Source organism: Salvia splendens, chromosome 2, assembly GCF_004379255.2.
Source record: "Salvia splendens isolate huo1 chromosome 2, SspV2, whole genome shotgun sequence".
Lineage (NCBI taxonomy): Eukaryota > Viridiplantae > Streptophyta > Magnoliopsida > Lamiales > Lamiaceae > Salvia > Salvia splendens.
In genome coordinates this window covers 10,435,849-10,457,007 of record NC_056033.1, presented here as the reverse complement: position 1 = coordinate 10,457,007, position 21,159 = coordinate 10,435,849, and the positions used below count along the sequence as shown (strand labels likewise).

At 36.9% G+C, this 21,159-nt stretch overlaps 3 protein-coding genes across 6 annotated transcripts; 2 read left to right on the top strand and 1 right to left on the bottom strand.

Moving 5' to 3' along the window:
* The first annotated feature begins 2,143 nt into the window (after window positions 1–2,143).
* Window positions 2,144–2,848, top strand: LOC121773411 (cyclic AMP-responsive element-binding protein 5-like). The gene has a single exon (XM_042170270.1). The coding sequence runs from the start codon at window positions 2,144–2,146 to the stop codon at window positions 2,846–2,848; it is 705 nt and encodes a 234-aa protein (XP_042026204.1).
* Window positions 2,849–4,096: 1,248 nt separating this feature from the next.
* Window positions 4,097–7,022, top strand: LOC121787683. 4 transcript variants are annotated; one of them, XR_006047521.1, is made up of 7 exons: window positions 4,097–4,223; window positions 4,375–4,416; window positions 4,957–6,009; window positions 6,086–6,151; window positions 6,224–6,422; window positions 6,492–6,648; window positions 6,816–7,022. XR_006047521.1 is itself a non-coding variant. In XM_042186497.1 (6 exons), exons 2-6 carry the CDS (start codon window positions 4,414–4,416, stop codon window positions 6,554–6,556), a joined length of 1,386 nt encoding a protein of 461 aa, XP_042042431.1. In that variant the 5' UTR covers window positions 4,097–4,223; window positions 4,375–4,413; the 3' UTR covers window positions 6,557–6,778. The 4 variants fall into 4 exon arrangements, 3 of the variants coding, with proteins under 3 accessions (XP_042042431.1, XP_042042443.1, XP_042042450.1); XM_042186497.1 differs by lacking the exon at window positions 6,816–7,022 and having other exon boundaries at window positions 6,492–6,778; XM_042186509.1 differs by lacking the exons at window positions 4,375–4,416; window positions 6,816–7,022 and having other exon boundaries at window positions 6,492–6,778.
* A 162-nt stretch (window positions 7,023–7,184) lies between these two features.
* LOC121787706 (ras-related protein RABE1c) lies at window positions 7,185–10,574 on the bottom strand. The gene is made up of 8 exons (XM_042186526.1): window positions 10,250–10,574; window positions 9,016–9,088; window positions 8,838–8,938; window positions 8,259–8,324; window positions 8,085–8,182; window positions 7,796–7,858; window positions 7,628–7,720; window positions 7,185–7,552 (listed from the first exon to the last, which is right to left on the bottom strand). Exons 1-8 carry the CDS (start codon window positions 10,320–10,322, stop codon window positions 7,469–7,471), a joined length of 651 nt encoding a protein of 216 aa, XP_042042460.1. The 5' UTR covers window positions 10,323–10,574; the 3' UTR covers window positions 7,185–7,468.
* Between the last annotated feature and the right edge of the window lie 10,585 nt (window positions 10,575–21,159).

Sequence of the window (21,159 nt, the reverse complement as noted above, 5' to 3'; positions counted from 1 at the left end):
GACGGTGTCCGGTAGTTCCGCGGCAAAGGAGTTCGGGTGATATCGTCCGAGAACGGAGTTTTTAATGCTCCGTACATGGCGAACCCGACATCTCTTCGGTACGGAGGAGATGGAGTTCTCCTGTGGTTCCGGTACCGAGGAGGAACAGGAACATGTCGGGGTTGAGGATTCTTTCTCCTGGAAGACACGTCACTACTGCGGTAGTGACTTTCATGTCTGGATGAGGAGGGAGAATCCGCCGTTGTCTTCTCCGGCTGTTGGCTCTTCTGCAGGAAGGTTAAGAACTCATCCTGCTTCTCAGCCAAGAACAGCTTGACAGCTTCATTTAAATCGGGCTGCTGGGAAGACTCGGTGCGATCTCTCCTGGAGTGGCTTGTTCCTTCTTCGTGAGAACCGGAGGTAGATGTCTCCCGAGGCCGTTTTTCAGACCTGCGAGCTGGACTAGCTTCCTCACGGTTATCACGAACGGTATTACGGGTAGTATGTGATCTGGTATGCATTTTTTTGGGGTGGAAAAAGGGTCAAAAATTCGCTTTATCACAAATTTGGTTCTCTGTTTCCCACAGACGGCGCCAGTGATGGTTTGGCGAATTTTTGATAGTGATGAATGCAGGAAAATACAGATCACGACACAGAGAATTTACGTGGTTCGATTTACTGAGGTAAATCTACGTCCACGGGAATTAAAGAGGGCAGAGTTGTATTGCTTGATCTGTTTTCTACAGCTTACAATACAGACTTGCTATTTGATATTTTATCTCTAGAGAGTTTCTTTAGAACTTAACCCTTCTCTATCAGATCTAAGTTCTATTTATACATTGAACCAAGATCGTGGCATGCAGCACCATTTACTAGGTAGTGGATGTCGTGGAGATCGTGGCGATCTTGCATGGGTCCACTATCCTGCATGAGTTACTGACTGCTTGACACCACTAAATAGATCGTGGGTGTAGTGGAGGTGGAAATCCTGCATGAGTCCACTATCTCCTAGTTCGGTCGAATACTGAGACCGAACTGCTAAATTATTGCCGAGCAGCTTTTGCCGATCTGAGAGTAGAGCTTGATGCCGACCTGAGAGCAGAGTTTTGATTGGTTGGCTTTTACCGAGCTGTAGGCTGGGGCCGAACTCTTTGGTTGTGCCGAACTGAACTCTGATACTCTTTAGTCATGCCGAACTGATACTCTTTCTTGGGCTTTAGGCTGATGGGCTTTACTGCTGTTGGGCTTGTTTAGTACGTACTCCATCATACATGTTTATATATACGTAGGAAAGAGGAAGGAAGGTAATTTTCAATTTTTTTGTTACTCTTTTTTTTAAAGAATGTTTGTGATGTTATTGTTTGATGAACACTAGCACAATATATGAAAATGTTACTTTATCAATAAATTTTGTGTACTGTAAGTTGTATTATGCTCCATTTTATGTATATATCATTTCAGTATTTCAGAGTAATAACAAACAGACAAAGTAGGTTTAAATCGAATGTCTTTTAATTGAAATTTATTTTCAAGTTAGGAGTAAATTTGAAATTCCATTTTTCTTTCATGCATACAGATTATTTAATTAAACAATAAACCGCTATAGCACACTTTCAATTGCCCAAGAATATTGTAACCAAAAAATGAAAAAAAAAACTCTATCTTTAACTTCATGAAAAACCCATTTTCATATAGACTAAGTTTTGGGCTATCCGAACCATAACACATCCTAGGGAGTTCGTGTATTCAACTATATCTGCGTGCGTTACAGATAAATTATAATTATACACTTCACTCATGCCATAAGAGCATGATACCTGAATATCTCCAAGAATATCCTCAAATCCCTCTTATTTAGTTTAGTATTGATTTAGCATATCTTTTCATATCTTTTGTCTTGTTCATTAAGTTAAAATGCTTATTATAAATAGGGCGATTGTTATTCTCTTTAATCAATCAAGAAATATCAATTATCTTTATATTTTATTTTCACGCTTTTATTTCAATTCTGTATTGTTCTTGGTTTGATCGACGGACAAAGCTCCCGCGACTACCTTTTATCCCTCCGACGATCGCAATCGCGACGCCGGAATCTTGTTAAGGGAACTTATCCCTTAACAATTGGTGCTTTCATTGTGATCTCATCCTCCGTATTTCCGCCATCATGTCATCCATCTATGCTGCCTATTACCATCACCAATTCGACTACCGTCAGTCGCAATTCGCCCACCACCCATCGCAGCCCATATATCAGCCACCACACCACCACCCATCGCAACCCATATATCAGCCACCTCACCACCACCCATCGCAACCCATATATCAGCCACCACACCATCCGATTGGATCATTAGATCTGCAACAATCTTATCCGCAGGATAGGCACTTCCACCCACAATATCATCCCTACCAGGCACGACAGCCCACTTGTTGGGACCCGCCTTGGGTGCGCACGCAGCAGAGTTCTTCGACCTATGATCAGTCACCGCCTCACGGCCCCTACCTCGCCTATGGTGAAGCTACATACCAGGGTTCTGGCCCCAATAATCCTGACTTCATGGCTCGATCGTTCTCCCCTGCCCAACTAGCCGCAGTAAACGATTACAACGAGAAGTTACGTGTGTATAGATTGGACCAAGCCGCCTTGCTCGCCCGTGTGACCGCTCTGTTTGAGGAGAATATTGATGACAAAAATCTAGCTGAGGATGTTCCCGACAATGTGGCTCACAATGGGGGCGTTAATCTTGATGTTCCAAACAACGAGTCCCTGGAAGAGGTTCCAAATGACGAGTCCGTGGAAGAGATCGTCAAGCCAAACGACGAGTCCCTGGTAGAGATCGTCAAAACGAACAATATGACGCCACTATGATGGGAAGTTTGGCGATCTTATTGTTCCAGAGCATCGGGAATTAGAAATACAAGATGATATAAAGACTTTTGTTGAGGAGAATGTTGTCTGCTATGAGGATATCGCTGTCCTAATTACTTGCCTGTTTGAGAAAACCAAGAGTTCAAGATCCCATATTATGTTCACAGGCATAATTGAATCATGGTGCCGGTCAAGTTTGCAAAGTTCGATCCGTTATCAACAGCGACCGCTCAAGTTTGATCCAGGAGGAGAAGCTTCTGTTATCGACCATCTTCATTGCTTAGTGATTTCCACCTTGAGGACAAGGTGGCTTTCAACCGTGGGGGAGTTGATACGTGAATATCTCCAAGAATATCCCCAAATCTCTCTTATTTAGTTTAGTATTTTAGCATATCTTTTCATATTTTTGTCTTGTTCATTAAGTTAGAATCCTTATTATAAATAGGGCTATTGTTATTCTCTTTAATCAATCAAGAAATATCAATTATCTTTATATTTTATTTTCACGTTTTTATTTCAATTCTGTATTGTTCTTGGTTTGATCGACGGGCAAAGCTCCCGCGACTACCTTTTATCCCTCCGACGATCGCAATCGCGACTCCGGAATCTTGTTAAGGGAACTTATCCCTTAACAGAGCATGTATTTTTTCCTTTTTAATCTGTCATATATGTACTTTCTAATTATGCAAACTCTTTTTCTTATTTAGATGTGAGATCTATTTCTCACTAACAATATTTTAGTTACTTTTTCAATTGTGTATTAAACATGTCCAACTAAAAGTGCTTACGGATACGGTATTTTTGATTTGACATTTAGATATAAATTTGAAACCAAACTGTTTGAAACGAAATATCAAAGACAAATTTATAGGCGTTATAAGTGCAACTAAAATTAATAAGTTCAAGATTGGTTTAATCTTTCATCTTAATTGTATTTAAATTAGAAATCGTGTATTGAATAACAACAAAATCAAGAAATCAATACCAATAACACTTAAATTAGAGTCATGTATCGAATACCAACAAAATTAAGAAAATATAGTAATAACACTAAAATTTGATTAAGAAAAGTGATTGACTATGAAGTACTCCTACTTATTTCACGAGACTTGATCTAACTGGTCAAATATAGAAAGTTGACCATCCTGATTGATCTAACGGCAAAACGTGCACCCTTACCGTAGTCCCGGTCATAGCAGAATATTAATATAAGACAGCAAAAATCAAGTGTTCTTCGGCAAAATAATAAGATCGCATTCTTCCACCACAGACAAACAAAATACGTATAAAACCCTAAAAAATAATTACTTAAAATTAATTATAATCGTCGCCGGAAAAGTTCACCGGAGTCCTTCAAAAGAGACTGTAATTCCAGGTTCACTCTGTCGCTTTTTAATTTTTTTGAATTTTGTATTTGACGATCCTAGGATTTTGAGTTGAATCTGAAAATTCCGATTCCATGACAAAAATGCAGTTTTGTTTTTATCATTTGATAAATTAGTGAAACTTTGAATTCAATTTTCCAGTTGCAGTGACTTAACGATTAGCCAAGTTGAAGCGATCAAATGGTAGGGTTTCCTTCTTTTTTGTTTAGGAGTTTTTGGTGCTGATTGAACTTTCTAAATTTATCTGACTAATGAGCGTTCTGTTTCCATTATTAATTTATCTCTTTCATAGAGTGTTTGGGGGTATTGGGAGTTGGGTTGCTGCATAGAATGCTTACATGACACACACTTAAAAGTGAAAATGTTAAAAAAATTACTCGTCATTCAAAAAGATTGATCTTAACCCATTACTGAGTTCAACATTGTGAATCTTTTATTGTTGAGAGATATATGGTGCCCTTCTTAGTGAAAATGTCTGTTTTCAACTAGAAGGCATGTCCACCCTCCTACCCATTCAGTAGTAGGTGTATGGTTGTAAAGTGCAAGCTTTAGTTGAAGTTTTAAAAATGGAAACATAGAATGATTACAACATTTCACCGTATTTACATGATGAGGATGTTTGCCTCCCTGAGCTTGATTCATGGTATCCTAGCATGGTGTAATCGTTTGATGTGAATGTGATGATTGAGATGTACTTCTCAACAATGTTTGTTGTCTATCCAGGACAAAGGATTTTGGATGCCCAAGGGGAGTGCTCATGTAACAAATGGAGATGCAGTTTTTGATAACTCATCTAGACTGGAGTCTAAGCGTGCCCGCCAATGGTTCTTGGATTTTGCTGAGCCGGATTTATTTCCTAGTAAAAAGCAAGCTGTTGAAGGTTCGAGTGGCAAGTTGGAATCTTCAATTCCGAGCTCTCTTGCATGGGAAGGTTCATCTGGATTTCAGTCTGTGCCGTCAGTGCCAAGCCAATTTATGGATCGGCTATTTGGATCTGAAACACCCACGCCCGAAAATCTTGGAGACAGAAACATGCCCATTTCTGGGATAGATGACTCAAATGTAAGGAAAAAGATCGATGGTGAACAGTTTGAGGATGATCCATCAGTTGGCTTATCGATTTCTTATGCTATGGAGGATCCAGAAACGGGAGTAAGTTATGGTGGACTTAGAAAAGTCAAAGTTAATCAGGTTAAGGATCCTGATAATGGGTTGCATGCGTCTATTGAGCATGGCATAGGGATAATGGAGCAAACGTACCACAGTGGAAATGAAAACACTTTCATGTCCATGGGACAATCTTATGGTAAGGAGGGTGGAAGTGTCACATTGATGGGCCATTCTTATGATATTGGGGAAGCAAATGATAGATCGATGGAATTGGCTTTTGGGAAAGGTCTTGATAGTACTATTTCAATGACTCACACATACAATAAAGCAGAAAATAACAGTATATCCTTTGGCGGCTTTCAAGATGAACATGTCATGGAAGCTTCTGCTAGGCCGCTCAGCAGCTATAGCTTATTGTATGAACAGTCTTCAGCTCAAATTCCTGAGCTTCCTAACAAAAAGGAGGTGGATGTGTTAAATGGCAATGTCGATCTTAGAACCACTCAAACACCTAAAACCAAAGTTGATTCTACACCTAAGAGTAAATCGGAGTCGAAACCTGCTAGGAAAGAGGCTCCAAACAGCTTCCCGTCCAATGTGAGGAGTTTGATAGCAACTGGCATGCTTGATGGGGTGCCAGTGAGATACATTTCGGTCTCAAGAGAGGTACTTTCTTTCCAATTCACTAATACCCTTTGGCTCTTTTTAGTGGCGTATCAGAAGTATTCTTCATGTAAATAAGGAGCTTCGTGGAATCATCAAAGGTGCTGGCTATCTTTGTGGCTGTCAGTCCTGCAACTACTCTAAGGTGTTTGTGTGTGTGTATTTTGTCATTACAATGTCAAAATGATTATTAACCAAATATTTTAATCCTCATAAGGCACTTAATGCATATGAGTTTGAGCGGCACGCTGAATGCAAGACGAAGCACCCAAACAACCACATATACTTCGAGAATGGCAAGACCATCTATCAGATAGTTCAGGAGTTGAGAAGCACCCCTGAGAGTATGCTATTCGATGCAATCCAGACTGTGACTGGCTCTCCTATAAATCAGAAGGCCTTCCGCACTTGGAAAGGTATTGAACCTGTCACATCTATTGAAAGTTTTGTGGTTGCTCATTGGCTTTGTGTTTTCGTTGTAATAGAATCATTCCAAGCAGCAACCCGCGAGCTTCAGCGTATATATGGGAAAGAAGAGCTAAACCTCTGACTATGAGAGTACTTTTGAGAGGCAGCCTGGTCTTGAAAGTCTCCTGGTGTAGCGATTTATTTTATGTGGAGGAGGGCGAGTACTATATTCGGGTAAGCTGCAATATTGTATTTGTACATGCATTTCCAAAGTTGAGATTTATATATATTCAAGCAACAGATATTGGAGAGGCCAAGATTTCTGAATTTATAGTTCTTTCTCGATATGTTTTTGTTATCAAAATTCAATAATGCGCTCCTAAATTTGATATTGTATATAGGAAATAAAACAATGGTTCAAAGCACAACACATTTCGGGTGGATTCTGTACCACAATGATGCAACTTGAGCACCAATATAGTATTCTCCAAAATGAAAATTGAAATGTTAGAACATTCCGTTCACGCTGGTTTAGTGTAGGCATGGAGTGAGATTGAACTAAAATTGATGCAACTATAGTTCATTTACTTGCCTTTGTTTTGTAGTAATCATGCCAGCTTTTTTTTTTTTGTTTGAACGATTAGAATCTCACTATTTGAACAAATTCTATTAGTAAAATGGTGAAGGATGTAAGTATATATTACTCCACTATATTATGGAGATGCAAATACTTGGACAAATTAAACGATTATTACTCGTTACAAGTCACAAACACCAAATTTTGAACAAGTACTTTCAGTAACGAAGTCTGCACATCGCACATAAAAATATGCATGGACATTTGAATGTAGAGTACGTTCATTAATCTTAGTGAGGAACACTCAAATTCCTATGTCTCAAATAAACAAGAACCTATATCATTACCACACTAGAGGCCCATTTCTGGTAGCGGAAATTCCACAAGTATTCACCAATTTTTAACCATTTGTTTTTTCTTCCCGGCGTGACACATGATTTGTAAGTGCCCATTGCACTTGAGTTTTCTGCTCATTCATCAAGAGCCACAGCACGCCGACTTCTGTGCAAGTTGCCCGCCTCCAGCAGATCCATCGGGCTGATTGATTTTGATGGTAGTAGGCTACAATCAAGAAAAGGATGTGAAAAACACGACACACTCAGGTTGACAAAGACACAGGCGAGGAGATGTGCTTACCTCTGCTTTTGTGTCCGTATCGGAAAGCCTTTGCTTTATATCCCTGGCTATTGAGAAGAAGACTTCTTCCACATTAAGATTTGTTTTTGCACTCTGCAGCAAATGGTATTTCCTTAAGATGAAACTGAAGTTTGTTTCGCTCCTAAAAGAAAATAGATAAGTACTTACGGTTTCAAAGAATTTGATGCCATACTCATCAGCGAGTGCTTGGCCCTTGGAGGTTGGAACAGCCTAATACATTGGACTGCAGAAAGTCAATTACTAGGAAATAAAAATATCATATCTACAGTCACTAGAAAACAAACCAATCGATTTAATAATGCATGAATTATTTTAAAATTCAAGTTCTTGAGTCAAATCTCTTCTCTACTAATCCACACTAATCCTTTTCCAAATACTCCTAGGCCGGAATGGTCTAGCGGTAACACAAATATGAATTTGCGTGAAGGAAAATTACCCTTTTGCTTTCGTCCATGTCAGCTTTGTTTCCTACCAATATCTTGTTGACATTGTCAGAAGCATGCTGTTCAATGTTTCTAATCCAGTTCCTAATATCTGTAAGACAGGCGCAGATCTTAATAGCAGTACAGAAATTATGAAAAAGGGAATGATGGAAAGAAAGAAACCTTACTGTTAAAAGAAGATTCATCTGTAACATCATAAACCAGCAATATTCCCATGGCACCACGATAATAAGCTGGGGAGTGCAGAAAAAATCTGAGCATGATGATTATAAATAAGCAAATACATATGTGATTAATAAAGAGATGACTATACAATTTTGTAGATCGAGAAACCACATACAAAAGTACACATCTTGTTTGGATCCTTAATATTACCCCAACCCGAACTCTCTTACATTATGCAAAGTACAAAGTATCTGTTCCCACTGGTTCATGTTCTTAAAGAGGAATGCAAACAAACAAAAGTACATCTGTTAGCTCAACTTGTCTTTCATATCTTAATATCAAGAATACTGAGAAATAAATTGTGGACACATACTCATAAAAGAAAACATGAAATTGACAATTAATTTCAATAGGGAGGCCAATCATTTTTCATAGCCTCCATAGTTTCTCATGATATCACCTCAAATACTAGAACACCGCAAACCCCCCGTTATAAGAAAATATATAAATATATTAAACTGTTCTTCGAGGAGAATAAAAAAGAAATGAGCTAGATTGAGGTGAATATAATCCGATTGCACCTGTGGTGATAGTGCGGAATCGCTCTTGTCCAGCTGTATCCCAAATTTGGAGCTTGATCCGCTTTCCATCAAGCTCAACAGTTCTTATCTTAAAATCAATTCTACAAAATATGGCCACACATTTGGTCAAGAGGAAAATTCATTCATCCATACCTATGTTTCATTAAAAAAATCTTACCCAATGGTGGTGATGAAACTAGTTGTGAAGGAACCATCAGAGAATCGCAAAAGAAGACAACTCTTACCCACACCTGCGGATCAGCAAACAGAAAGTCAATTTGGAAAAAAACAAGGAAACAGAAGGTTAGAATGAAAACTAGTATAATTTCATTAGTAATATTATAACATTTTTCATATACACCCTGTTTCAGAGTAAACAACACAAGAAATACTACTATGATTTATTTCTGAAACAGCTGAAGTTACAAGTTCTGTTTAGCAGTTAAGGATGAGCCAATAAGGCAGAGAACCAACCATTTACAGCAAACTCAAACCCATTCTTGAGTATATATCTCATCAAAAAGTAGTTTTACTCCAACCATTTACACCAAATTCAAATTTTACACCATTTTTTAGTACATGTTCCACAAAATTTTTGCAGTATCACCATATTTTGTGTTGTTCCATATAAAAACCCAAAAATGAGTTTGGGTTTGGTGTATGGTCGGAGAAGTTTTCTACAAAATTTTTGGTGTATGGTTGGGGATGGCAACTCATGCTTAGAGGATACATGAGTAAGTAAAAATAATTAGTATTCCTACTACCTTTTTTAGGATGATTGAAAATAACAGAGCATGCAACCATCTAATACCAACTGCTTTAAAGAAAGCCACTGATCAAAATTCCACACTTTTTCCAATTTCCATACAGTGGCATAGGCAGAACGATCATACTACCTATCCGCTCACATGCATAGGATTGGGCAAAGAAACAATAGTGCCCCAATATTTAGTGAATGAAAAAATTCAAAGTTTCATTTAGCAACTTATCTCAACATTAGTCAGAATGTAACACTCTGTTTAAAACAATTACTTTGAGAACGCAAAAACGAACCAATGTCCCCACAAAAGCACCTTCAGTTAATTCCATCTAAACCAAATATGGTAGCACCAAAAACAGTTCGAAGGCCACCAGCATCGAAACACGGTGCTAAACTCAAAATGGCATGTACATAAGTAACAATTATATTAAGGCCTCGGCATACAAACAATTTATTCAGGATAATGCTTATAAAACGGAAAAAAACTTTCAACAGCGCAACTTAGAAATCAAGAGGCCAAAAGCCAAGTCAAAAATAATTTCAAAGAAAAACATCATCCATCCCAGATCCGCACCAAAAGAAAACGAATTTATGCAACGCACTAATACTCAAAGTATAAAAAAATCCAAAAATCAAAGACGGGCAAACTCACCGCTGTCGCCGATGAGGAGAAGCTTGATGAGGTAATCATAATCCGCCCTTGCCCTCGCCGGTGGTGCGGCCATTGACTAATCGGTTGCAAAGCTCGGGAATGGCGCAAAATCAGCTTATCTGTGATCCGTGTCAGGTCTGAAGTAGGTTGTGATCACAAAAGAGTGGCAGATCTGGATGAAATTAGATCTTGAGAGATAGAGGAGGAAGAAAACTTGCGAATACGTATTGTATACAAACCAAAATCAATACAATAGGTCAATATTGTAGAGAGGGGACAGATGGGCAGCTTTTGTGATTAATAATTCCAAATGAGAATACAGTAGTCGACAGCGAACCTTGTTTGGAGAGTAATTATACATACATTTATACTCCCTTCCATCCACAAAGTTATCCCACTCTAAAATTGATGAAATGCGTATTGTTTTAAATTTAGTTTTTTAATTAAACTAGTATCACGCCCACGTATCATTTAAATTTTTTCATATTTATTTCATTATGCGAAATAAAATTTGTGAAATGATAAACAAAAGAATATTCAGCATCCTCTTATTTTGGATTATACTTTTTCAATCACATTAACTCCACATGGCCACAAGAGTGCGTTTAAATGCTAACTTTTCTTAAAAATAGAAGATAAACAAAAGAATATTCGACATCTCTTACTTTTGATTATACTTTTTCATAAACTTTCTCACTTTTATCTTCAATAAGCTTCATTTTCACCAATAATAATCCACAACACATTCATCACCTTGCTAGCGACATCTTCTCTATCACGCCAGTTTGTCTCCATTTGTATGTAAGTACTTCAAACAAAAATCAACACATTAAATAAATGAGTTACTAAGAAATACCACGTTATATTATATAGAGATAACGATCATAAATATAAATGTATGGAGTATTTTTTGTAAAAAAATATAAAATCAAACTTCGATAAAAAAATATGCACACAAAATTGTTGATTAGTGAATTTAGCAAAATAAATAATCTATATTTAATTTTGTTAGTATTATGACAATACATCCAAATTTTTGTTAATAACACCTACAGGAGTAATTGCAACTTGGCCCAACTACTACGAACATTGTCAAATTATTGAGAAGGGGGCGTCTCCCTCAAACTCTCATTCTCACTATCGCGACCTCTTTGTCGTCGGAGTGTAATTGTCGGCGTCGGTCCTCACTCTCGGTTCTCACAACGCCGTCCTTTCCCTCCTGAGCTCTCATGCCGCTGTTGAAGAACTCATCAACGGAGAGAGACGTCATTTGTAAATTATATTAACGACGTCAACCCCAAAATCAAGCTCATCATCTCCAGCATCACCACTAATTTTGGTGTACCTTGCATCAGCTCTTCGAGGAATTTTGATTGGAAAAATTATTCTGTGAAGAGAATTTATAGATTACTCTTTGATTCAAAACTCTTCACCTTTCTCGTTCCTATATTAATTTGTATGTTAATGAGATCAATCAATCTTCTCATGCCATTTGCAAAGAGTTCCAAACCAATTAATAATTTTATTATTTGCAGACCATGACATTTTATTTCCCCCACCATAATTAGTGATTAATTAGATTTGTAACGATAATTCACTGCCAGGTCTTCCCCTTGCAATACTCGAACCACTCCATTGAAATTTCTACATTATCGTCATTAACTTAATAAGTCATTGAATACCATGTCATAACGTTTCAATAATTATTAATATAATTACTCATATATGTATAAAGAGTTGCTACTAATATGATTGAAAATCATATTATGTAAAATAATTTAAATTTACGATCACAAAAACATAAATAAAGCAACTTAGAAATCAACCAATCATATACACATATTTAAGATAATTATATGAAATTTATATTGTTTATAAACGTAATCAAGCTTCCAATAACCACAATTAATGTACTCTGTTATCTCCACCATAAAAAACAATTAGCATAATTTCGTATATTTGTTCGTTGTATGCCATTTTGTGTCCATTTCTTTATGCAATTAAGAACAGTTAAATACATCAAAAAATGGACTAAAAATGACATAAATTGGGGACGTGATAGAATATATTGTTACTATTACTTTACTATCCTAAATAAGTGGAACATTAAAATATTGATATATTATATTTTTAGAAATAATTTTATAAAAACGTAAATCAAATGCATACAAATTTAAATAGAATTCATATAACACTAAAAATAAAAATAAATATCAACAAATTTTAAAAATTGATAAATATGTTATTTCGAAACATCCTTCCAAGCCAAAAATCCTAGCCCTAATTAAAACCCCTCAATTTCTCAAACCTCGTTTCCCCAATCACCTCAAATTTGAAACACATCCGTGTCTTTTTATTATAAATGATATATATCAATCAATCATCATTTCTTTGAGAAAATCCAAAATCAATTTACACAACACAATCAAATGTTTGAAGTTTGTACATCCATCTCCAATTCCGTCGCCGTCGAAGCTTCTTTCAACCTCTACTTCCATTGGAAACCTTCCACTCTTCTTCGCTCAAGAACCACGATTAGCCCCCCGCCCCTCCAATCTAAACTAAGAATTCTTTCAAATAACAGAATACACCTTTCCGGTTTGCATCACTTCTTCTTCGATCTCTCATCGGAGAGAGAGAACGCGTCGCCCTTCGGATCAGCGGAGTCCACAGCGCTGCACCGCCGAGAAAGCGCTCTGGATTATCATCCTCCAGGGGTGGGGGATCTGCAGCAATGTCTCACAGCCGTTTCCCGATTATCTCGACCGCAAAATCGAGATCATCATCCCAAGCATTCACCATTGAAATGTCACCACCGCATGCAGATTATCCTGTTGTAGTAAGTATTTATAGAGAGACTTTACTTTGTTTCATAAAAAGAGTCTTTTTGATTCAAATGACTTCTCATTCATTCTTATTCCTATATTAATAAATATTGATGGTAGAATCAAGAGAAAATTAAACGTTACAATGGAGACCAGATCAATCGATATTTCTTCTTAAGGCGGCTACCTTCTTTTTAATTTTATTATTCATAATGACATTAAATGTGATTAAGATGACTAATGTGTTAATAGCACCAACAATAAAATGAAACTGCCGATTGTGATTATTAAAAATCAGTTTTAAAATTGCATTCATATCCTTGGCATAAAATGACTATTCAAAACGTCCCAAAACTCCGTATAGATACTATAAGTAAAATTAGTTAATAAACGCGGAATCTCACAATCTATTAACATTATCCTTTTTTTATTTTTTCATTTCTTTTATTATACTAATTGCCCATTAAATCTGTATCATATACAATTATCCTTTCCCGTCCCTAATAATTTATCACAATTTAACTTGATATGAATTTTAAGAAATGCAATAGAAAGTAAGTTTAAAAAGTTAGTGGCACGTGAGTCCTACTTTTATATAGTTTTATAATAAATTGTGAGTGTGAATGCGTTAGTATAATGTAGGGTCTACTGCCAAAAATGGTAAAAGTAATGAAAGGATATGGGCTAGATTAGATTAATATGGATTAAATAATTATAGTTGGGCTACAATTATAATTAGTCCATAAGCCCAACAATCATGAAACCCTAATGACTCTTTGTCTATATATAATGGTTATTTATTCTCCATTGTGGGAGATGAAAGATAGCGTAACATTAGAGAGAAAATACGTAAAGCTCTGTAGAGAGAATTCCTAGCTATCTTCTACGGAGCGATTGTACCGAGGAATTGTTCCTGCATCGGATCAGAATACACGTGGACCTCGATAGTAGTGGATTCAACTTGCAGGACACAATTGTAGAAGAAAACCACAACAAGTAAGATTTAATTCCGTTGTGTATTACGTGCTCAACTTGCAATATGATTATGGATCTAGATCTGTTATTCTTGTCTGCAATTTCCGCTGCGCTCATTAGATGAATACAAGAATTACTAACAGTGGTATCAGAGCCCGGGGCTTGATTCATATTTATTTTGTAGTTTAATTATACGTGGATTGATTTTCGAAATCAGAATTTCGAAATTGGATTTCAAAAGGAAATTAGGTTGAAAATTGTTTTCATCCACTATGCTTAAAATATTGGTTTTGGAATTCAATCTTAGCCGTCGACGAGAAATTGGAATTGAAATTCCAATCACTTTTCAAAGAATGATTTTGGATATTGCAACTTGAATTTGGAATTCAATGAATTAAAATTTGATTTCAACTGAACACAACAACGCCGCGCCGCAAATGCCGATGCGGCACAACCGCCGCCTCCGACCGGCGTCGACGAGAAATTCTTCAAATCGATTCCGATCCTCACCTTCTCCTTATGGAAGCGCCGCCGCGGCGTCAATCAGGGAGGAGAATGCGCGGTGTTCTTGGGGGAATTTGAGGACGAGGACTCCGTGCGTCTACTGCCTAAATGCACACACGCCTTTCATATTTCATGCGTCGACCAGTGGTTCACGGCGCACACCAACTGTCCGCTCTGCCAGATGCCGGTGCTCCGCCAGGAAATCCTTGAATATTTAATATATTAATTTAGAATTAATATGTATGGTTGACTAAATCATTGAATATTTAATATATTAATTTAGAATTAATATGAATGGTTAGTCAACGTTTTAATATTTTATAATTTTATATTAATTTAGAATTAATATAAATAATTATATCCACATTTAATTAAAGAGTAAAATTTGATTTTATTTGTTGAGCATTATTTGATATCCTATGTGATAAGCATGCTATTTGATTTATGCTTATTTATTTAACTATAGTAGTTAGGGACCGCTTTATTGTCTGGGTAGGCGGCGCCCAGTATATGTAGTCTGTGTTATACTATGTCTGGGTAGGCGGCGCCCAGTATTTGTAGTCCGTGTTATACTATGTCTGGGTAGACGGCGCCCAGTAATTGTTTGAAATTTAATATTGGATATTATATTCACAGAACTAGTATCACACTTTTCCCCACAAAATATAAGTCTTGTTTTGAAACAAACGCATCGTCCATCATAAATGTTTGATGTTCCTAGCCTTTTCGACCACGAGTTTTACGCCAAAGTGTTTACTCTAAATCTACAAGGCCTAGGCTCATTCATAGATGCATGGCTGGCATCGTGTGATGGGGTTGACTTGCTTAAATTGTTTAGTGACGCCAAAGCGACCTAAATAGTTTATGGATGCATATTAATTGGATTAATAAACCAAGAATTGCAAAATAGTTGTTGCAATTGGCTTGGAGGCCTACCTTGTGATATCATTGTAGTGATCAGCCAAAGCAGGGGCTGCAATAATATAGACTTGGATCTTGGACCACTAAAATTTATATTTGATATAAATTCGTATTTTATGTTTGGGGGACATAATATATGTTAAAATTAGTGGGAACTAATCAATACAATAAACCCTTGTTTGATTAGTGATGCGAATGTGATCTTTGTATGCTTTTCTAATTTGCTTTTCGTTTTATTTTCTTTTCAGATAATATGTCAAACTTATCTTATGAGTGTATGATGGAAACAAACAAATTGACTAGGTCAAATTTCACGGAGTGGCAGAGAGACTGCCCAAAACTCAAGGCACAAGGTGCAATGAGTGGGAGTTCAGCTATGTTTGTCATTGAGATAAATATGTCTATGAATAACTCACAATCCTGGGTATTGGATACCGCTTGTGGTTCACACATTTGTAATAATGTGCAAGGTTTAATTGACAGCAGGAAAGTGAGGCCTGGGGAAGTAGACCTACGTGTTGGAAATGGAGCAAGGGTTGCTGCCGAATGCGTAGGAACTTATAGATTAGATCTTCCCTCAGGACATAGACTAGATTTACATAATTGTTATTTTGTTCCAGTTATTTCAAAGAATATTATTTCCATTCCGATGTTGGACATGGAAGGTTTTTTCCTTCCATTTTGCAAACAGCAAATGCTCGTTTTCTAATAATGGATTGTTTTATGGAAATGCCTCTTTAGAGAATGGATTGTATATGCTTGAATGCAAACGAGATATTCTCAATGTGCAAAATAAAAGACTTAAACTAAGTAATACGAATAATGCAACTTATCTTTGGCATTGCAGACTTGGTCATATTAATGAGAAAAGAATAGCAAGATTGAGAAAGTTAGACTATCTCACTTCATTTGATTTTCAATCATATGGTGCTTGTGAATTCTGTCTCAAAGGAAAGATGACTAATAAGCCACTTTCTGGGAAAGGGGTGCGTGCTAATGATGTGCTGGAGTTGATCCACACAGATGTGTGTGGACCGTTTCCAACTCAAGCAAAAGGTGGTTATTCGTACTTCATTACTTTCACTGATGATTTGACAAGGTATGGATATGTGTATCTTATGAAACAAAAATCTGGGGCCTTTGAGAAATTTAAAGAGTTTAAGTGTGAAGTTGAGAAACAACTTGGGAAAAGTATCAAGACTCTCCGATCAGATCGAGGAGGGGAATACTTGAGCCGGGAATTTCTTTATTACTTGAAATCACATGGAATTCAGTCAGACTGGACACCTCCTGGTACACCACAAATGAATGGAGTATCTGAAAGGAGAAACCGAACATTATTAGATATGGTTCGATCCATGATGAGTTTAGCTAGTCTTCCTTTATTCCTATGTCATGCCTTACTAACGGCTACTTACATTCTAAATAGGGTTCCTTCTAAATCAGTCGAGAAAACACCATATGAGTTATGGTGTGGCAAGAAAGCAAGTCTTAACCATATCCGGACCTGGGATTGTCCAGCTTTTGTTAAGAAAATGATGACCGATAAATTGGAAACTAAAAGTGAGAAATGTTATTTTGTGGGATATCCTAAAGAAACTAAAGGGTACGATTTCTACTGTCCTGAAAATCACAAGGTGATAACATCAAGGAATGTGACGTTCCTTGAAGACAATTATGTCTACAAGGAACAAGGTCAAAATACAGTAGATCTTGAAGAAATTCAAGAACCATAAGTTAACAATGATGATGAGGTATTATCCACTGGATTGGACAATAACTCAGTGGGAGTTTTTGATGATCTATTGGGAGGGGAAATTACTCTTAGAGAGGACCTTAGAGAGACTCTCGAAGGACCACCTCAAGACAATGAGATGCATCAAAGACAAGATGATACAATAGTTGCATCACCTCTACCTCAAGAAGATCATAGTGATATTCCTGTACCTTCTCACATACAGAATGAACAGCCTGAACCAGAGCAAAACCAACTCAATAGGCCTAGGAGGATTCGTCGTGCACCTGAGAGACTGAATCTAATGGTTGAGAACCAAGATGATGAAGTTGATTTAGATGACGATGAGCCTAAGACCTATACCGAGGCTGTGTCGGACACCGATCGAAAGAAGTGGCTTGAAGCCTTGATATCTGAAATGGACTCGATGTACTTCAACTTAGTCTGGGAATTAGTTGACTTGCCAGATGGGGTTTACCCCATAGGCTGCAAATGGATCTTCAAAAAGAAGAGAGATGCAGATGGCAAAGTACAAACCTACAAGGCTAGGTTAGTGGCAAAGGGTTATAGTCAGCGCGAAGGCATTGACTATGATGAAACCTTTTCGCCAGTTGCTAAGATCAAGTCCATTAGGATATTACTTGCAATTGCTGCATACTATAATTTTGACATTTGGCAAATAGATGTCAAAACCGCATTTCTCAATGGAGAATTAGAAGGCGATGTCTATATGACACAACCAGAAGGTTTTGTATCAAAAGAAAGGCCGAATGCAGTGTGCAAGCTAAAGAAGTCAAGCTAAAGAAGTCCATCTATGGACTTAAGCAAGCTTCGAGGAGTTGGAATATTTGTTTTGACAGAACAATCAAATCGTTGGGTTTTGTCAGAAGCAAAGAGGACCCATGTGTTTATAGTAAACGCGAGAATGGAAACGTTGTCTTCCTCATCATATATGTTGATGACATCTTGATTATGGGAAGCAATCGTTCCATGATGTAATCCGTGAAAGAATGGTTGTCTAGTTCCTTTATGATGAAGGATCTGGGTGATGCTTCCTACATCCTTGGAATCAAGATCTATCGAGATAGACCGAATAGGATGTTAGGATTATCACAATCCACTTACATAGACAAGTTTCTAAGGCGCTTCTCAATGGAGAATTCTAAGAAAGGTTTTCTTCCTATGGGACATGGCATTGTATTGTCAAAGAAGGATTGTCCTTCTAATGACAAAGAAAGAGACAACATGAAAAGGATCCCGTATGCTTCGGCTATAGGATCTATTATGTATGCCATGATTTCTACTAGGCCAGATGTGGCCTATGCGCTTAGCATGACAGACAGATTTCAGCAAAATTCCGGTGAGGAACATTGGAAAATTGTTAAGACTATTCTTAAGTACCTTAGAAGGACTAAAGAATATTTCTTAGTCTATGGTGGATAACCAGAGTTATCAGTTACTGGGTACACTGATGCTAGTTTCCAAACAGACCATGACGACTATAAGTCTCAGTCTGGATATGTTTTTGTCCTCAATGGTGGAGCAGTGAGTTGGAATAGTTCCAAACAAGGCACAACTGCCGATTCCACCACCGAAGCCGAGTATATTGCTGCATCTGAAGCTGCCAAAGAAGCTGTTGCTTTGTTAGAGTTCGTTAAAGAACTGGGTGTCATTCCGAGTGCCAATAGTGCAATACCTTTGTATTGTGGCAACACTGGTGCTGTTGCACAAGCAAAAGAACCCAGAGCTACGAACAGGAACAAGCATGTTCCCAGAAGATATCATCTGATCAGAGAAATAATTGAAAGAGACGACATAAAATTAGAAAGAGTACCCACTGATGATAATTTGGCTGATCCTTTCACCAAACCGTTATGTATAGCAAAACACAACAAGCACTTTGAGAGCTTAGGTGTTAAGCATGTTGGTAGATGGCTTTAAATCAGTGGGTTACGGTTTTATATGTCTTAGAAACATTTTATGTTGAGACAATATTACTTGATCACATTATATGAAAATTTTATTTCCCATGGGTTTTGTGCACTTATTGGAATTATTATTTGAAATGTTTGTATTTATTCTAAATATTTGTTCCCTTGAATTATGACTGTCGTTAATGGTGTGAGACATTAATGATATAGTATAATTCTAAAATAGCCCTAACCAATGATCATCAAGAATGAGATATTGATTATATGTTATAGGTTAGCATGGGGTTTGCATCACATTCTTCGAGAATGTAGTTGTTCTCACAACTATGAGATATTAGATACTCGTGATGGACACATGGTATACTTTGGAGAGTATTGGTATACCCTACTATTAAACTGTTTTGTTAAGTGTCTACAGTTTATTAGTACATGAAGTATGTAATAGTCTTTGGATCTGAGGTCATTACACATTTTGTTTGTTGAGTGGTGTGCTTTGATCTTGTCCAATGCCTTGCCTCCCAAAGGAGGATTGAGACACGGACTTGTGTTGGGTACATCATAAGATAAATGGAAATGGTAGTTGAGCCAAGAATGGGATTCATTCCACGATTAGAATTTTGAGAGAACACTCAAATTCTCTATATTACTTGACCATTAAGTCATTGGCCAATGCAAAGATATACTCAATTAAAGTAATTAAATATGATCAAATGAGTCATTTAATAAAGATGAGATAAAGTGATTGAGCTATTTGGATGACACATGACAAATCTTAGGCTCAATCGGGTGTTCGTGAATGAAAGGATATTACTATAAACTTTGTGTAAAGGTTTGTTTACCGAATTCACGTAAACGTCCGTCATATATCGAGCTACGCTGGCAACGCAGTCTAGGAGTTTTGTGCACACTTCGATTAGATCGTCGTCGATAATGGGGGCCTAAAGGGTCACGCTATATGTGTATTTTGATCCGCTCAAGGGTACAAAGTTGGAACTGCGTATTATATCTAATGCTAGTCCAAGTGGGAGATTGAAAGGATATGTGCTAGATTAGATTAATATGGATTAAATAATTATAGTTGTGCTACAATTATAATTAGTCCATAAGCCCAACAATCATGAAACCCTAATGACTCTTTGTCTATATATAATGGTTATTTATTCTCCATTGTGGGAGATGAAAGATAGCGTAACATTAGAGAGAAAATACGTAAAGCTCTGTAGAGAGAATTCCTAGCGTTCTTCTACGGAGCGATTGTACCGAGGAATTGTTCTTGCATCGGATCAGAATACACGTGGACCTCGATAGTAGTGGATTCAACTTGCAGGACACAATTGTAGAAGAAAACCACAACAACAAGTAAGATTTAATTCCGTTGTGTATTACGTGCTCAACTTGAAATATGATTATGAATCTAGATCTGTTATTCTTGTCTGCAATTTCCGCTGCGCTCATTAGATGAATACAAGAATTACTAACAAGTAAAAGGTACCAAATTTTTAAAAATGGATAAAAAAGAAAACAGATTACAAATTTTCAGGGACGGAGATGGTGTTTTTTTTTTCAGAATGGTGATAATATATTAATAATGTGTTGTAAAAGGCATTATACACGTCCCACCGATACACTAAAAAATGATTGCAAGATTTTAGAAAGATTTGAGTTTGTCTAAAGTAATTTTTAAACATTGCTTAGAATTTTATTATATACTAGTAAAATATTTAATTTTAAGATTTTAATTAGATCATTTTAAAATTTAATGAATTTTATATTTTGATTAAATTATTATAATGTATAAAAAAAGTGATGGGCTGTGGTCTTTGGGGTTTGTTTTTCAATAAAAATGATAAAAAAAAGTTGCGTAAGGGCAATGAATAATTATGAAAAGGGTCCATTCCATATTATTTTACTAGTATTAATTTTATGAGGAACACATAGATGATGTTTATATATAAAGTGATAAAAGAAAACTCCAGAAGCATACAGATTCCTGTTTGAAATAAGTCGCAATACTCTCTC

Coding starts and splice junctions, on each gene's coding strand:
- LOC121773411 (XM_042170270.1), top strand. CDS start 2,144: ATGTCATCCATCTATGCTGCCTATTACCATCACCAATTCGACTACCGT.
- LOC121787683 (XM_042186497.1), top strand. Junction 6,010..6,085: donor ACATTTCGGTCTCAAGAGAG/GTACTTTCTTTC, acceptor CATGTAAATAAG/GAGCTTCGTGGAATCATCAA. Junction 6,423..6,491: donor GGCCTTCCGCACTTGGAAAG/GTATTGAACCTG, acceptor TCGTTGTAATAG/AATCATTCCAAGCAGCAACC.
- LOC121787706 (XM_042186526.1), bottom strand. CDS start 10,322: ATGGCCGCACCACCGGCGAGGGCAAGGGCGGATTATGATTACCTCATC. Junction 9,089..10,249: donor TCTCCTCATCGGCGACAGCG/GTGAGTTTGCCC, acceptor GCTGATCCGCAG/GTGTGGGTAAGAGTTGTCTT. Junction 8,183..8,258: donor AGATGAATCTTCTTTTAACA/GTAAGGTTTCTT, acceptor CCTGTCTTACAG/ATATTAGGAACTGGATTAGA.